Raw genomic sequence first — 16,651 nt, forward strand, 5'->3', positions numbered from 1 at the left:
AACTTCATAATCTAAAAAATAAATAGGCAAGTGTAGCTGTGGTCCTGATTCTTCCTGCAGCTTGAAGAGGGGCCTATAAAATATGTCCCACCTCCTTTCATGCAAGATGCATCCTTCTATTAAGGACCTTAACCCTCTATGTACTTTACCATGTTGCACCATGCAATGATTCTGCCCACCTTCACCATTTGACTGTTGGTAAAAAGTATATTTTACTCTTTTCCACAAAGTTTGAATCCTGTTTTATCTCTGATTATAATTAACACTTGTTTCTGCAAGGTTAGCAAAATGATGACAATTGATGAATTCTGTAATGGGCACATGGATGTGTATTGCATTATTCTACTTTGTGTTTGAAAATTCTCATAATAAAAAGTTAAAAATAACTTGTTTCTGTTTAGACCTCTCTGTCCAGATGATAATCGAAGAATATATCCTTCAAATGGATTTAACTGCAGGAGACGGAGCAGATTCACACCATATTCTTCACAGGGACTTCCATCTTCATGCGTATCCCTAAAAGATGGTTCACTTGACTAATGTAGAGGTAAAAATCCAAGAGGTACGGAATAGCACAAAAAGTCATATTTTTAAGCTACTGATTATAAATATGTATGCCTGTATATTGATGAGCTTTAGAGAGAGCATTATGATTTACCATCAGAAAAAACTTCAGTTGGTATTGAGTAGTTCACTTTACAAACAGCCCACCATTTACCTATCTTTGCCCCTTTCTCATTGTTACTCGGCCAAAAATCATTTCATAATAGAAAATTTAAGTTGTATGTCAAAAGGCAACTTGTGTTATTGCAAAATGAGCCATCTACATTTTAAAAAAATATTTAAGAGTATTTATAAATATAAGGAAACTAACAGTGTGGAGTATATATAATTGTTGCTTTTTCAAAATCAGAAATCTAATTTATTGAGGCTGTACTTTTAGTTCCATATGCTAATGAATTGCATTTCTGGTTGTAAACTTTGTAAAAAATAATTTCCTTATGATTTATTTTTTTTCATTTTACAAATAATTCTTGTGTGCATATGGCAAGAGATTGTAGCTTCTACCCAGCTGGCTAGACTACAAAATCACAGCATTTTAAAACCCATCAGAACTCTTTCATCCTTGGTAGAGTGACAGCAAAGAAAGAAAGCTATCAGAGACAAAAATAATAAGAAACCAGCAGAAAGTTTAAAGAATCTTTAAAAGTTGCATGTAGGCTTGCATTATGGATCACCTTCCAGATCCTTCTCACAGGGTTCTACCAAGAGCACAGAGGCAGTAACTGAAGGCTAGGGGCAGGGTGAAGAGCTGGGAGGAATCCCTCTGAGGCACACCAGTTCTTCCCTTGAGTGCCAGGCAGTGGCTCCCCAAAGGCAGAGGGCAGCACAGACAGAAAACTCCTGAGGCACAGAAAACTGACAAAGGAAGAAACACTTGGGGATTGTTGTGTAGCAGAGGGAGCAAGCTTTGTAAGTGGCAGTTGAGCTGGCCCACTGTGGAACAGGCTGCCAAATGAAGTATGGCAGTCAGGTGGTAGATGGCCACTTATCTGAGAGCCATTAGAAGGAACTCCATGGAATGGTAAAGTAGTCTAGATCTTTGATACCCAAAGTTTGGTCCCCACACAGCTGTAGTGACATCACCTGGCAGCTTGTTAGAAATGTAGAACACCTCAGCCTCACCCCAGACCTACTGAATCATTTTTTATTAATTAAAATTAAGTAGGGCTTCCCTGGTGGCGCAGTGGTTGAGAATCTGCCTGCTAATGCAGGAGACACGGATTCGAGCCCTGGTCTGGGAAGATCCCACATGCCACGGAGCAGCTGGGCCCGTGAGCCACAATTGCTGAGCCTGCGCGTCTGGAGCCTGTGCCCCGCGACGGGAGGGGCCGCGATAGAGAAAGGCCCGCGCACCGCGATGAAGGGCGGTCCCCGCACCGCGATGAAGAGTGGCCCCCACTTGCCGCAACTGGAGAAAGCCCTCGCACGAACCGAAGACCCAGCACAGCCAAAAATAAATAAATAAATAAATAAATAAATAAAATTTAAAAAAAAATAAATAAATAAAATAAAATAAAATTAAGTAATTTTTACCTCAACAAGACCCCTGGGTGAGTCATATACACATTAAATTTTGATAAACATTACCTTTTAAGGTGCATTCTAATCCTTAAAATTCTACTTTCATAATATGTACAATCAATTCCCATGTAGTGAGCTATATTGAAACTAAATGCATGGTCCAGAAGGAAAAGTTCAATGTGGGTAAACAAAGAAGGCTTCATTGAGGAATCAGGAGTTGAGCTGGTCCTTAAAAGCTGGAGGAAGAGGATGGTCATGTCAAGAGATAACATACATCAGGATACTGATGCAGAAATAGTGGTATGGACCAGCCCATCTGGCAATGGACAGAGCGATTAACTAGGACTGTTACCTCAGTTCCTGCTAAAATACCCCTGAGCCCAACTTTTCAAAAAGAGATAGGTCACATATCTTGTCCCCAAGGAGCTTAACCCAAATACTGAATAGAATGGTCTGAATGCTCTAATGGAGGCCCAGGTAAAGGGCTGTGATAGCACAGGGAAGAAGCAGTTTATTCTGACTTAGAGATTTGGAGAAGACTTCACTGAAGAAGGGTCATCTGAGCTGAGCCTTAAACGTAGAGTGGGGCAAAGGTGCTCCAAGTTGAGCAAATAACCTGAACAGCTCTGGGTAAAGAATCAGTCTACCTTGGCTACAGTGTAAGGAACATCAGAGGGTGGAGTGGGATGTAAGCCTGGGAGAGCTTATAGGCATGGATCAAAGGGCCTGAATGTCTGTTGGAGAGTATGACCTTATTTCCTAGGCAATAGAAAGTCACCAACAGTCTTAGTTGGGGAGCAATGTGATTAAGCCCATTTTTTATAAAGATTAATCTGGAAGTAATAGTTTGGAGACAAGATCACTGTTCCTGATATCAGATCTCTACTGGGGTGATAACAACAAGATTGTAAAGGGGAATCAAAATGAAAAATGCTGCAAAGGCAGAATGGGCAGGTCTTGGCCAGGACAGGCCCCTGTCACTTCAACATCGATAAAGTTGATTCTGATCTTGGTTACTTGAGGCAGTGGTGGCATTAATCATGATAAAATGCAGGAGGAGGAGCAGGGTTAGGAGGAAAGGTAGAGTTCAGTTTAAGTCATCCTAAATACATACTGTTCCCTATCTAGCTCACATGACTTTCCTCCCCTCTCTTCTTAGAACTTCATTATAAGAAATGATGTTGTTTCTTAGGTGACTGTATCTCACTTCTCATTGACTAATCCATGTCCTCTGCCATTCATCATGCAAAAGGGATATAAAAATAAAAAGTCAACTCAGATGCTGATGAGAGTGGTGCCATCATTATATCATCAATTTAAATTTAGAAATTAAGTTACTTAAAATAGAGAAATGCAAAAAGTACAACAATGCTTTTACCACATGCACAGTCCTAAATGCCACTTCTGAAAGAGAAGGCTTTTGGAGACATTCCTTTCCCCTTTATTAAAAAATCCATTATACCTGTGATAAAACCAATTATGTTCCGTTGTATTAGGTTCTTGTGCAAATAAAAACTTGGGTAGTTAACTATACATTGTCCTAAACATATAAGGAAAATAAATAGATGGTCTCTCAGGAAATCTATCATTTTAGAATGTGAGACTAATTTAGGAGCCGCCAGAGCACCCTGATTAAGGCTGTGAAAAAAAGTTGTAGGGCTTCCCTGGTGGCGCAGTGGTTGAGAATCTGCCTGCTAATGCAGGGGACACGGGTTCGAGCCCTGGTCTGGGAAGATCCCACATGCCACGGAGCAGCTGGGCCCGTGAGCCACAACTACTGAGCCTGCGCGTCTGGAGCCTGTGCCCCGCAACGGGAGGGGCTGCGATAGTGAAAGGCCCGCGCACCGCGATGAAGAGCGGTCCCTGCACCGCGATGAAGAGTGGCCCCCACTTGCCGTAACTAGAGAAAGCCCTCGCACGAACCGAAGACCCAACACAGCCAAAAATAAATAAATAAATAAAGTAGCTATAAAATTAAAAAAAAAAAAAAAAAGTTGTAATTGATGATGTCATAGAAGAAATGACATTTTTTAAGAAGAATATTCTTTGGCAAGGTAAGTAGATTTGAAGAAAACATACTTTATGTTTTAGTTAATGAGACGCCGTGGTAGATTGAATCATTGTGCCCAATGTTTCACGAATTTTCTGTGTTAGAATTAGTTATTCATGTCCTTTGCCACATGACTCTGCCATTCCTCCCAGTGTTTCTCCAGCTTCCTAATGTTGGGCTTAGTCATATGACTTATTTTGGTTAGTAGAATGTGGATGGAAGTGACAGGGGCCTGTCCTGGCCAAGGCCTGAAGAGGTATCCTGTATTTTCTCTCCCTTTCTTGTGCCCCTACCACTCATCATGGGAACATGGCTCAGGAAGCCACCAGACAAGGAGAGTGGGAGATAGATGGAGCAGGCCTGAACCAGACCTACCACCGGAAGTAGATATACTAGCTGACTTGCAGACCCATGAACATGAAAAATCAATGTTTATTGTGGTAAGCCACTGAAATTTTGAGGTTATAAGAAATTTTAAAACATAATAAAACTAGCACAAACTGAAAGAAATACCTGGCTAGTACAGGCTAACTATGAGCAACTGTCATGTTCTAACAAGATAGCAACTATTAGACTCTGAATCAGAGAGGAATGAGACCAATTTCAGTGAAATTCAGCTCATCTTTCAAACTGACAATAAATGAGAATATATTTTAATAGTAACGTTACTATTATGTGGTAAACTTCGCTCTGTGAGCTATTAAGAGACTAATCTTTATTTTAACATTCAAATTTACATTTTGACCATAGAATATAAGCATCCAATTATCTTGTATTATCTTTGAATCCAGATTAAATTTCCCAAAGGTCTTTCATCAGGCATCTTGGTCTGAATAATAGGCATCTATGTCTTCACAAAAAAGGCAACAAAACCTGAGGAGTAATGTGAAATTCTTAGCTGGAATGTTAAAAGCTTGTTAAGAATAATGTTAAACTTCATATATAATAAATAATAGCAAGGATGTTATAGCATCTATAGCTGTTTAAAGAAAATTCCCCCCCTCAAGAGAAAGACAAAGTGTTATTGCCTGTGTCTTTTTAGCTTTGAATGTTCTTTTAGACATGTGCTATTCAATATGGTAGCCACTAGTCACACGTGGCCATTGAGCACTTGAAATGGAGTCCTGATTAGGATGTGCTGTAAGTGTAATATATACAACAGATTTCAAAAACTTAATATTAAAAAACAAAAATCTCATTAATAACATATATTAATTACATGTTGAAATGGGTTCTAGGTACCTTCACCATAAGCATCTTTGCCATTGACATCTCTGCCACAAGCACTTCTGCAACAAACATTTTTGTCGAATAACTAATTGGCTGTAAGGCAAATTCCCTGTGAAAGATAAAATAACTGGTTGACGGTTTTTGGTTTGACAGTTCGGTTTCAACTGGTTGAAATGTGTTAGCATTTCTTCCAGTTGGCGACATTATTGATGGCTTTATCGAGCTGGCATATGACAGTGATTTGTCCCAAAAGTTGGTTTCTTATTTTGAAACACACTACAGTGGAGGAGAAAGAGGCCAAGGTCCTGGAAGGTGCAGAGGTGAACCCACATTTCCCACACAACTTTGGAACATCTATCAATGGACACGTGACAATATGCCAAGAACAAACAACAACCGTGTAGAAGCTTTCAAAACACAACACAAAGCTCAGTTACAAAGATGCCTCTAAGTATTTGGAAACTTACATCGCTCTTTACGAAGGAAGAAATTTTAGCAAAAAAGAAAAAGTACAATGCAGAACGAGAAGACAAATCAATGAGCAAAAAAGAAAAGTATAAAATGCTATGAATGAAAGACTTGGAAGACAAGTGCTTAGATACAACCCACAAAATAAAATCCGTTCTGTGCAAAGTATTGCCATGAATCAACACACACTTTAAAGGTAATCAAATATTTTATATTTCACAATAAGTCTTGAATTTTGTTTTTCATTTCATTATGTCCTTTTAATTATCCCTCTTTGATTTTCCATTATTTTATCTTTTATGGCAAAATTGCTTTAGAGCCAATTATTTGCAGTGAAAATGTTTGTGGCAAAAATGTCTATGGCAAAGATGCTTAAAGCAAAAGTACCTAGAACTGGCAGCAAAACTTGCAGATGTGGTTCCTGGCACATTTTGTTGTGTAAATACCATGACGGCAAAAAAGGCATGCCACTCTGCACCAATGCAACTCTTTCACTAAATTAAACCCTGGGACAGTAAGATATGGAATGGCTTTAAAACTCAGTGAGCATCTTTGTGGTGCAACTGGTTAGCCTGCTTGGCTAAATGGAAAGGTTGATGGTTCAAGCCTACCACAGGATGGTCTTATCCCCAGCCAATAATTTCTTAGTGATGAAAATATTCTGGAATTAGATATTGGTGACAGTTGCACAACATTGTGAATGTACTAAATGCCACTAAATTGTATATGTCATAATGGTGAATTTTAGGTTATATGCATTTTACTGCAATAAAAACAAAACCCCAATAGATGTGTTGGAGGATGCACTTTCCTGACCTTGTGTTGTAACTGTATTTTTCTTCCTGACATGTATACACCTACCAGATAATATGCCCTGATATTTGAATGCCTATGTATATGTACAGCAGCTTTTTAAATAATCTCTGGTCTGGGTGTCCCACTCTAGCATTTTGGCATCACCCAGGAATATGTGACTTACCCACATCCCTCTTTTGTCTTGGATTAACTACTGGATTAACTGCACATCCCATAAATTCCTTTGTAAGACTCTTTCGCCCTAGCACATATTTGCCTAGACTAGAAAATTCTCCCATGCAAAGGGCAGGCTGGGCATGGGATATGTGTCTGTCTTCTCCAAAGGCACTGAATGGCTTTCTTAATAAATGGGAAACAGGAGAGAGAAAGGGTCTGTAAGACCACAACTGAATCAGTTCCCAAGATTCTTCTTTTAGCCAGGGCAACTTCCCAGCACAGGACTCAGGACTCTCAGTTCTTCTGGATAAAGTCAATATTGTTCTTTTATAAAGCAACTATCATGAAAGGAGGCAGGTCTTCAAGACCTACACAAGCACAGAGTACAAAAGAGAAAGGGGGGAGTTTGGAGAGACTCACAAAAGAGACAATGTCTGCCAGGAAGTTCTTGAGGCAGTGGGTGGTAAATACCTCCCATGGAAAGGCTTCAGCAAAAGCCAAGGAAGCTTCATGCTGGTCAAGACTGGCCTTGTACACCACTGTGGAGGAAAGTGCTCCCTGGGCAAGTTTTCTTCTCACTCCAGCCAGCAGATTTCAGCTGTTCCTGCTATACCATGTCTTTCCAGAAATACGAAGGCTTGTGAAAGATAAATATGCCTATTATGACCGCTATGACCAGGATCAGGGAGAAGAGGACCATGAGGAAGACATATGTGGAGTGGGAGAGAGGTGTGGACAGTGGCTCTTCAGATGGGATCATGTTGGTCAGGTTCAGCATGTAGCCCAAAGTCCACCCGACGCTGGTGCTCCGGACCTGCGAACAGTGGGGAAAGGCTGTTGTTTCTGGTCCGAGGATTAAGTGAGCTTTCATGTAACCCTGTCCATAACACTGAGCAACCAGGAAGTGAGAGCACCATGTTCAGTTCTCTAAATGGATTAGTTTTATATTCTGAATTGGGAATATGGCTGTGGGGAAAATGGAGCAGGAGTAAGTGATTAAGAAGGAGAGTGTGGGGCCTCACTACTAAATCCCCGAAATTCAGAGAGGAATTTGGGGAATGACGGCTCAGTTCTCCTGCCCAGAAGAACTTAACTCAAATTAGGCCTTTGGAAATTTGCATTCTTCTTTTGTTGTTTGTGTGAATGTGGGTGGCTGGGGTGGGGAAGTGGGGGCGGATGACAGGAAGCGGGCAAAGGATGAGAGAATAATGACTGTCCCTGGCCTTGGGCATCAATGTCAGGCCCAGGAATTTCATCCATACGAAACCAGGACTTCTTTTATGATTCAACTGGGGAATAATCCCAGCAAGTCAGTCTTACTTGACATAAGGTGAAAGACTGCATATGCATGAGAAAGGATTATTCTTAAATGAAAAAACATTCTCCAACCCTGCCACCTTCCTAGGAATATTTTCAAGTCACCTCAAAATGTATTGAAATACAGGTAGTCTATGAATAATAAAGAATTGTGGAAATGTTTCTATTACATGAGTTGTATGTGGTCACGGTAGGAAAATCATGAAGTACAGATAATCCTAAAAAAGAAAATAAAAACCACCTCTACTTCATCATTCAGAAGTTGCTGCTATTATCATTTTGTGACATACCCTACCAGTCCTCTCTGTGCGTGTCTTTCACATAAAAAATGGAATTAAATTGTACGTAGAATTATTCACTTAACAATTCCTTGTAAACATCATCCCATGTCTCTTAAGGGATTTCTGCAACATCATCACTGACATGAACTGCCTTATATGTTCATTTTTACTCACTTTGTTCAATTATTTATAAGTCCTAGAAATGGAGCAATTGGACAAAATGATGTACATGTTTTAAGGCTCCTAGCACATGTTGCCAAAACAGTCTTCCCAAAGGTTATGCCAGTTTACATTCCAACCAATACCATGTGGAATGCTCCTCTCCCCTAAACCTTTACCAGTACTGGGAATTAATAATTTGTAAAAAGGCCCATGTCCCTTTATGGGGAATGGAACCGTATCTGACTGCCTGTGTCAAGGAAGCCTCCAGAGTTAGAGGAGTTATCACTTAAGGTTTAGAAATAATGGATCATAGACTGGAGCTCAAAGAATATAAATCACTAGGTAAATTTGACATAGACATATCTCTCAAACAGACAAACTGTGATGGAATGGAAGGAAGACTGGGATGTTAAAACAAAAAAAAAGATTTTAATTAGCAAAGTCAATATTGACAAGAGTGTGGTGGCACTACTATCTTTAAGGCTACTACAGCCCTCTGCTGCCTCAATGCTTTGTTTTGCTTGAAGTCACCGTATTTAATAAAGGGGTAAATTGTTTTTGTCATTAGTGGGTATGGGTTTAAAAGGTAGAGAAACACTGCCCTTGATATTTTTCATCAAGCATGAGTGTGCCCATGAGTCTCGCTGCCAATGTAAATGTTGCTCTATGCCTGGAAACCTTCAGGTAATGCTATGCTAATGCAAAGCTATGGGCTTGCTTCTTTAAGGCTCATGCTAAGCCTGGCTTCTAAGCAAAGGCCCCCATTCACAGCCACTCATCTCGTTCTTCACAGCGAGCTTTCAGATTGGTCAGTCCTGAAGCTACAACCAACAAGGCCTTCATCCCTTGTCACAAACCATGATCATCCCTTCTGGATTCACGAAGGGGCCTTTGAGATGGATGTTGAAGTCAGCACGCAGAATCACTGTGGCTGTTGAAATACTGTTATATTACTTTACTATCTCATTTTTTGTTTTATAAGGGGTTAGTCACTGTTATGTGAGCAGAAAGGCGAGGCTGAGAATGCAAGTAGCCCTCCTTAGATAGGATACCCACAACTGGCTGGTCAACATTATCAGGAGAGCTGGGCATAAAATGCCATCTTGGGTTAGAGGTGAAGTGGTAGGACAGGACATCAGGCCAAAATTTAAATCAGGTTGACTCCTACCTCTTTTAAGCCCAAAGCTGCTTCAGTCACTACCACCCAACCTCCCCCCAACCTAACAAACCTTGCCCATGAAGTGAATATTCTTCCAGGACTCAGCTGTAAAATGATAGCCATTCAGAAGAAGAGCGAGGATGTAGGTGCCAGAAAAGCAGTATTCACTCAGGTACTTCTCCTTCACTTCACCAAAATACATCTGCAGCTGGAAGTGAAGGGAAGAAAACATCATACTTGTGCAACAACAGGCACTTCTCCATAGCCCTCATGTTTGCTATTAGAGCTGATCAAGAGAGGAAAACGCCCCAGCTCACATGGGCCTGAGAGTTGGCCCCTGCAGAGAGCTTTGGGAGTGGTGCTGCACTCCTTCAGTGGGTGCAGGGGTTCACAGTTTAGGGTCTGTTAAGGAATCTTTTCCTCCACAGGGTTCTATGAGACATTGATAAGTGTTCTAGGAAAAAAGTAGTTTCTGTGGTCTGATAGGTTCAACAACACTGAATTTTACTATAGTTTGCCATCCCTTGTGAAACTTGAGTTTCACAATCACAGTAGCATATTAAAAACTGTGAAAAATCTTGCATGAAAGAAATCTATTAATTTTTGCTTAACCAGAGTTTTCTGTATGCTCTTGACCAAAGTCTTTGGTTTAGAGCCTCTATAAGCATCTTGAGGAAACAGTTTCATAAACAGCCGTGCCACTCAGTTAGGTCTCTGGACTAGCATCAGCAGCGTCCCCTGAGAACTTGAATCCTCACCCTGATCTGCCAATGCAGAATGTGCTGTTTAATATGAGCCCCATACAATCCCATACATAGTAACATCTGACAAACACTGCTCTGGAACCCAGTTTCGGAAGCATTTTGCTCAAGAATCCGAGATGCTCGTCTTTCTCCACAGATCACCACTAGCTGCAAAAAGGCTCCCCTAAATGTTTTGTAAAGTGCTGAGGCATATTTGAGCTGCTCTTTCCGAAAGCCCTGAATACCCTTCCTTCATGTTCTAACTCAGACAAAATACTTAGAGAAAATTTCAGATGTCCAGGCTCTTGCACAACCTTCCTTCCTCTGTTGTCAGTGCCCACGAGAACAGCCTTCATTTTTAATTAATTGCATATCTTCAGAATGAAAGCACTGGTCACTTTTGCAATCACTTTTGCAATCTCTCTTAAAATCACTCATTTTAAGTCACTTTTGTCAACTTAAAACAGCTGCTGTTTTGAGCCACTCCTAGGTGATCTGTTTTTGTAAATCAGAGTAGACTCCATATCTTTCTCTCACGTCCCTGGAAACTTTCATCAGGTAGCACTGGATCTTGAATGACTCAGTGCCTCAGACAAGAAAAAATTTGTGCTTCAAATTTATGAATAAGTAGGAGATACCTTGGACCTGTCTGATGAAAAAAGGGTCTTACCACAATGGTGTCTGTGGCAGATTCTGTGAATTGCCTGTCTTCCCTGGGGGTTGGGGGAAGGAGTGGGCGACAATGTGCTCAGCTCCAGGAAGTAGCTCATGATGGATCTAGGGCTCTAAGCCAGTCATAAATCCTGCATCCTGCTTTCCCAGCCAGTCCTGGCCAATGAGATGTAAGAGAAAAGACTACTAGGAGCTTCTGGGATAGCTTTTGCTTTCCTATAAAAAGGAACAGATGTATCTGGAGCTATCCTTCTTCTGACCTTGAACACGGCTGTGATCCCTGAAGCTACACCTTGCTTCCATGAGGAAACAGGCCTAACAACAACTGAAGAATGGCTGAGATAGTCAAGCTGCCCACCCCATGCCAGCAACTGCCTACTTCCGGACTTCGAATTAGGTGAAAACAATAAGACCTTTTTTGTTTAAGCCATTGTATGCCAAGCTATCAAGGAATGCCAGTGAACTTACTCTTAATTGAGTGTACCATCTAGGCTTCTCTAACATGTGTGCCGGATCTTGGTCACATTAGCATGACTTGAAGAGCAGACTCACATCCTCCATGCTGTCAAGGGCAGAGAGCAATGGTAACAGATGCTGTTTCTAGTCACTTACCTCTTCCCAAGGCCGAGAGCAGAACTTTTCCAATGTGTTAATCATCTTTTTATGAGTTGACTGTTCCTCTGATGTAAGGTTTAAAAACTCCATCACATAGTAAAAAGCTGAAAATGCCTGCAAGAGAAAAATGCTGAGTTTGGTGCAGTGTCCAACACAGAGGAACACAGATTCACTCTCCAGAAGGCCTAATGAAAGTGCCTGGAAATCTCTGATGAGTAAATTATGGATCAGGTGACATTCCATCCCCAACAGTTGCTTCCTTCCTGGAAGGGGGTCACTTTGCTGCTGACATGCATTTCTGAGCCATCTGGTAGCTAATTTTCTCCATAATTTTAATGGGAGAGTCAGGGAGAAAGAAAGATGGGGGAAAAAGAAGATAAGAGGAAAAGTTACAAAAATCCCATCTTTAAAAAATTATGTATTATGTATGAATTTTTAAAAATAAAATCTGGAAAATTCTATACAAAGGTAAATAACAGGAGTGATCTCTGGCAAAATTATAAGGGGTTTTTTTCCTTTTTATTTATGCCCTTTTTTTGCCTATTTTTATAATGTACATGTACTGCCTTCTTTAAATAGCCAGTGTTTATTTAACAAATATTTATTGCAGGTCTATCATGAGCTGGGCACAACTTAAAAGTTTTAAAAAATCATCATCATCATACATGAGAACTACGTAAAAAGTTAAATAAACAAATGAGTAAAAAAGAAAACATTCTAGAGAAATGGAAATAAAAATAAAAATAACCAAATGGGACTTAATCAAACTTAAAAGCTTTTGTACAACAAAGGAAACCATAAACAAAACAAAAAGACAACCTATAGACTGGGAAAAAAATATTTGCAAATGATGTGACCAACAAGGGATTAATTTCCGAAATATACAAAGAGCTCCTACAGTTTATAAAAAAAACAAAGAACAAAAAACAACCCAATCAAAAAATGTGTAGAAGACCTAAACAGACATTTCTCCAAAGAAGACACACAGATGGCCGACAGGCACATGAAAAGATGCTCAATATCACTAATTATTAGAAAAATGTAAATCAAAACTAAATGAAGTATCACCTCACACCAGTCAGAATGACCATCTTACAAAAATCTACAAACAATAAACGCTGGAGAGGGTGTGGAGAAGAGGGAACCCTCCTACACTGTTGGTGGGAATGTAAATGGGTGCAGCCACTATGGAAAACAGTATGGAGGTTCCTTAAAATAACTAAAAATAGTGTTACTATATGATCCAGCAATCCCACTCCTGGGCATATATCCAGAGAAAACTCTAATTCGAAAAGATACATACCCCCCAGTGTTCATACCAGCACTATTTACAACAGTCAAGACATGGAAGCAACCTAAATGCCCACCAACAGATGAATAGATAAAGAAGATGTGGTATACATACACAGTGGAATACTACTCAGCCATAAAAAAGAATGAAATAATGCTGTTTGCAGCAACATGGATGGACCTAGAGATTATCATACTAGATGAAGTAAGTCACAAAGAGAAAACAAATATCATATGATATCACTTATACATGGAATCCAAAAAAGTGATACAAAAGAACTTACTTATACATGGAATCCAAAAAAGTGATACAAAAGAACTTATACATGGAATCCAAAAACGTGATACAAAAGAACTTACTTACAAAACAGAAAGAGACTCAAAGACATAGAAAACAAACTTATGGTTACCAAAAGGGAAAGGGGGAGGAGGGGGAGGGGTAAATTAGGAGTTTGGGATTAACATATACACACTACTATATATAAAATAGATAGACCCAGCTCTACCCACCACCAGTCCCTCCCATCAGGAAGCTTGCACAAGCCTCTTAGATAGCCTCATCCACCAGAGGGCAGACAGCAGAAGCAAGAAGAATGACAATCCTGCAGTCTTTGGAACAAAAACCATGGTCACAGAAAGACAGACAAAATGAAAAGGCAAAGGACTATGTACCGGGTGAAGGAAAAAGATAAAACCCCAGAAAAACAACTAAATGAAGTGGAGATAGTCAACCTTCCAGAAAAAGAATTCAGAATAATGAGAGTGAAGATGATCCAAGACCTTGGAAAAAGAATGGAGGCAAAGACCAAGAAGATGCAAGAAATGTTCAACAAAGACCTAGAAGAATTAAAGAACAAACAAACAGAGACAAACAATACAATAACTGAAATGAAAAATACACTAGAAGGAATCAATACCAGAATAACTGAGGCAGAAGAATGCATAAGTGACCTGGAAGACAGAATGGTGGAATTTACTGCTGCAGAACAGAATAAAGAAAAAAGAATGAAAAGAAATGAAGACAGCCTAAGAGACCTCTGGAACAACATTAAATGCACCAACATTTGCATTATAGGGGTCCCAGAAGGAGAAGAGAGAGAGAAAGGACCCGAGAAAATATCTACAGAAATTACAGTTGAAAACTTCCCTAACATGGGAAAGGAAATAGCCACCCAAGTCCAGGAAGCGCAGAGTCCCAGGCAGGACAAACCCAAGGAGAAACAGTCTGAGACACATAGTAATTAAATTGACAAGATTTAAAGACAAAGAAAAATTATTAAAAGCAACAAGGAAAAACGAAAAATAACACACAAGGGAACTCCCCTAAGGTTAACAGCTGATTTCTCAGCAGAAATTCTACAAGCCAGAAGGGAGTGGCATGATACATTTAAAGTGATGAAAGGGAAGAACCTGCAACCAAGATTACTGCACCCAGCAAGGATCTCATTCAGATTTGACAGAGAAATCAAAGCTTTACAAACAAGCAAAAGCTAAGAGAATTCAGCACCACCAAACCAGCTCTATAATGAATGCTTAAGGAACTTCTCTAAGTGGGAAACACAAGAGAAGCAAAGGACCTACAAAAACAAACCCAAAACAATTAAGAAAATGGTAATAGGAATATACGTATCGATAATTACCTTAAATGTGAATGGATTAAATGCTTCAACCAAAAGACACAGGCTCACTGAATGGATACAAAAACAAGACCCATATATATGCTGTCAACAAGAGACACACTTCAGACCTAGGAACACATACAGACTGAAAGTGAGGGAATGGAAAAAGATATTCCATGCAGATGGAAATCAAAAGAAAGTTGGAGTAGCAATACTCATATCAGATAAAATGGACTTTAAAATAAAGAATGTTACAAGAGACAAGGAAGGACACTACATAATGATCAAGGGATCAATCCAAGAAGAAGATATAACAATTATAAATATATATGCACCCAACATAGGAGCACCGCAATACATAAGGCAAATGCTAACAGCTATAAAAGAGGAAATCGACAGTAACACAATAATAGTAGGGACTTTAACACTCCACTTTCACCAATGGAGAGATCACCCAGACAGAAAATTAGTAAGGAAACACAAGCTTTAAATGACACAATAGACCAGACAGATTTGACTGATATTTATAGGGCATCCCAACTGAAAACAGCATATTACACTTTCTTCTCAAAGGCACACGGAACATTCTCCAGGATAGATCACATCTTGGGTCACAAATGAAGTCTCGGCAAATTTAAGAAAACTGAAATCATATCAAGCATCTTTTCCAACCACAACGCTATGAGACTAGATATCAATTACAGAGGAAAAAACGGAAAAAACACAAACACATGGAGGCTAAACAATACATTACAAAATAACCAAGAGGTCACTGAAGAAATCAAAGAGGAAATCAAAAAATACCTAGAGACAAATGACAACAAAAACACGACAATCCAAAACCTACTGGATGCAGCAAAAGCAGTTCTAAGAGGAAAGTTTATAGCTATACAAGCCTACCTCAAGAAACAAGAAAAATCTCAAATAAACAATCTAACCTTACACCTAAAGGAACTAGAGAAAGAAGAACAAACAAAACCCAAAGTTAGTAGAAGGAAAGAAATCAAAAAGATCAGAGCAGAAATAAATGAAATAGAAACAAAGAAAACAATAGCAAAGATCAATAAAACTAAAAGCTGGTTCTTGGAAAAGATAAACAAAATTGACAAACCTTTAGCCAGACTCAGCAAGAAAAATAGAGAGAGGACTCAAATCAATAAAATTAGAAATGAAAAAGGAGAAGTTATAGTGGACACCGCAGAAATACAAAGCATCCTAAGAGCAACTCTATGCCAATAAAATGGACAACCTGGAAGAAATGGACAAATTCTTGGAAGGTTATAACCTTCCAAGACTGAACCAGGAAGAAATAGACAATATGAACAGACCAATTACAAGTTATAAATTGAAACTGTGATTAAAAATCTTCCAACAAACAAAAGTCCAGGACCAGATGGCTTCACAGGCGAATTCTATCAAACATTTAGAGAAGAGCTAACACCCATCCTTCTCAAACTCTTCCAAAAAATTGCAGAGGAAGGAACCCTCCCAAACTCATTCTACGAGGCCACCATCACACTGACACCAAAACCAAAGATACCACAAAAAAAGAAAACTACAGACCAATACCACTCATGAATGTAGATGCAAAAATGCTCAACAAAATACTAGCAAACAGAATCCAACAACACATGAAAAGGATCATACACCATGATCAAGTGGGATTTATCCCAGAGATGCAAGGATTCTTCAATATAGGCAAACCAATCAATGTGATATACCATATTAACAAATTGAAGAATAAAAACCATATGATCATCTCAATAGATGCAGAAAAAGCTTTTGACAAAATGCAACACCGATTTATGATAAAAACTCTCCAGAAAGTGGGCATAGAGGGAACCTACTTCAACATAATAAAGGCCATATATGACAAACCCACAGCAAACATCATTCTCAATGGTGAAAAACTGAAAGCATTTCCTCTAAGATTAGGAACAAGACAAGGATGTCCACTCTCACCACTATTATTCAAACAGTTTTGGAAG

The 16,651-nt window shown here is 39.4% G+C and overlaps 1 protein-coding gene across 8 annotated transcripts in view; it reads right to left on the reverse strand.

The window, feature by feature from the left end:
- Positions 1–4,562: 4,562 nt before the first annotated feature.
- The window catches only part of ENTPD1 (ectonucleoside triphosphate diphosphohydrolase 1), a 119,606-nt gene continuing 107,517 nt past the window's right edge, over positions 4,563–16,651 (reverse strand). For 7 of the 8 annotated variants that reach the window (XM_007187459.2, XM_007187458.2, XM_007187456.3 and 4 more), the window contains 3 exons: positions 11,752–11,868; positions 9,795–9,932; positions 4,563–7,619 (listed from right to left, as the gene is read on the reverse strand). In XM_007187459.2, the coding sequence (XP_007187521.1) occupies positions 7,413–7,619; positions 9,795–9,932; positions 11,752–11,868 (462 nt within the window). In that variant the 3' untranslated portion in view covers positions 4,563–7,412. The remainder of the gene's footprint in view (positions 7,620–9,794; positions 9,933–11,751; positions 11,869–16,651) is intronic. The other variant, XM_007187457.2, reaches the window with a different exon arrangement.

Source organism: Balaenoptera acutorostrata, chromosome 16, assembly GCF_949987535.1.
Source record: "Balaenoptera acutorostrata chromosome 16, mBalAcu1.1, whole genome shotgun sequence".
Classification (NCBI taxonomy): Eukaryota; Metazoa; Chordata; class Mammalia; order Artiodactyla; family Balaenopteridae; genus Balaenoptera; species Balaenoptera acutorostrata.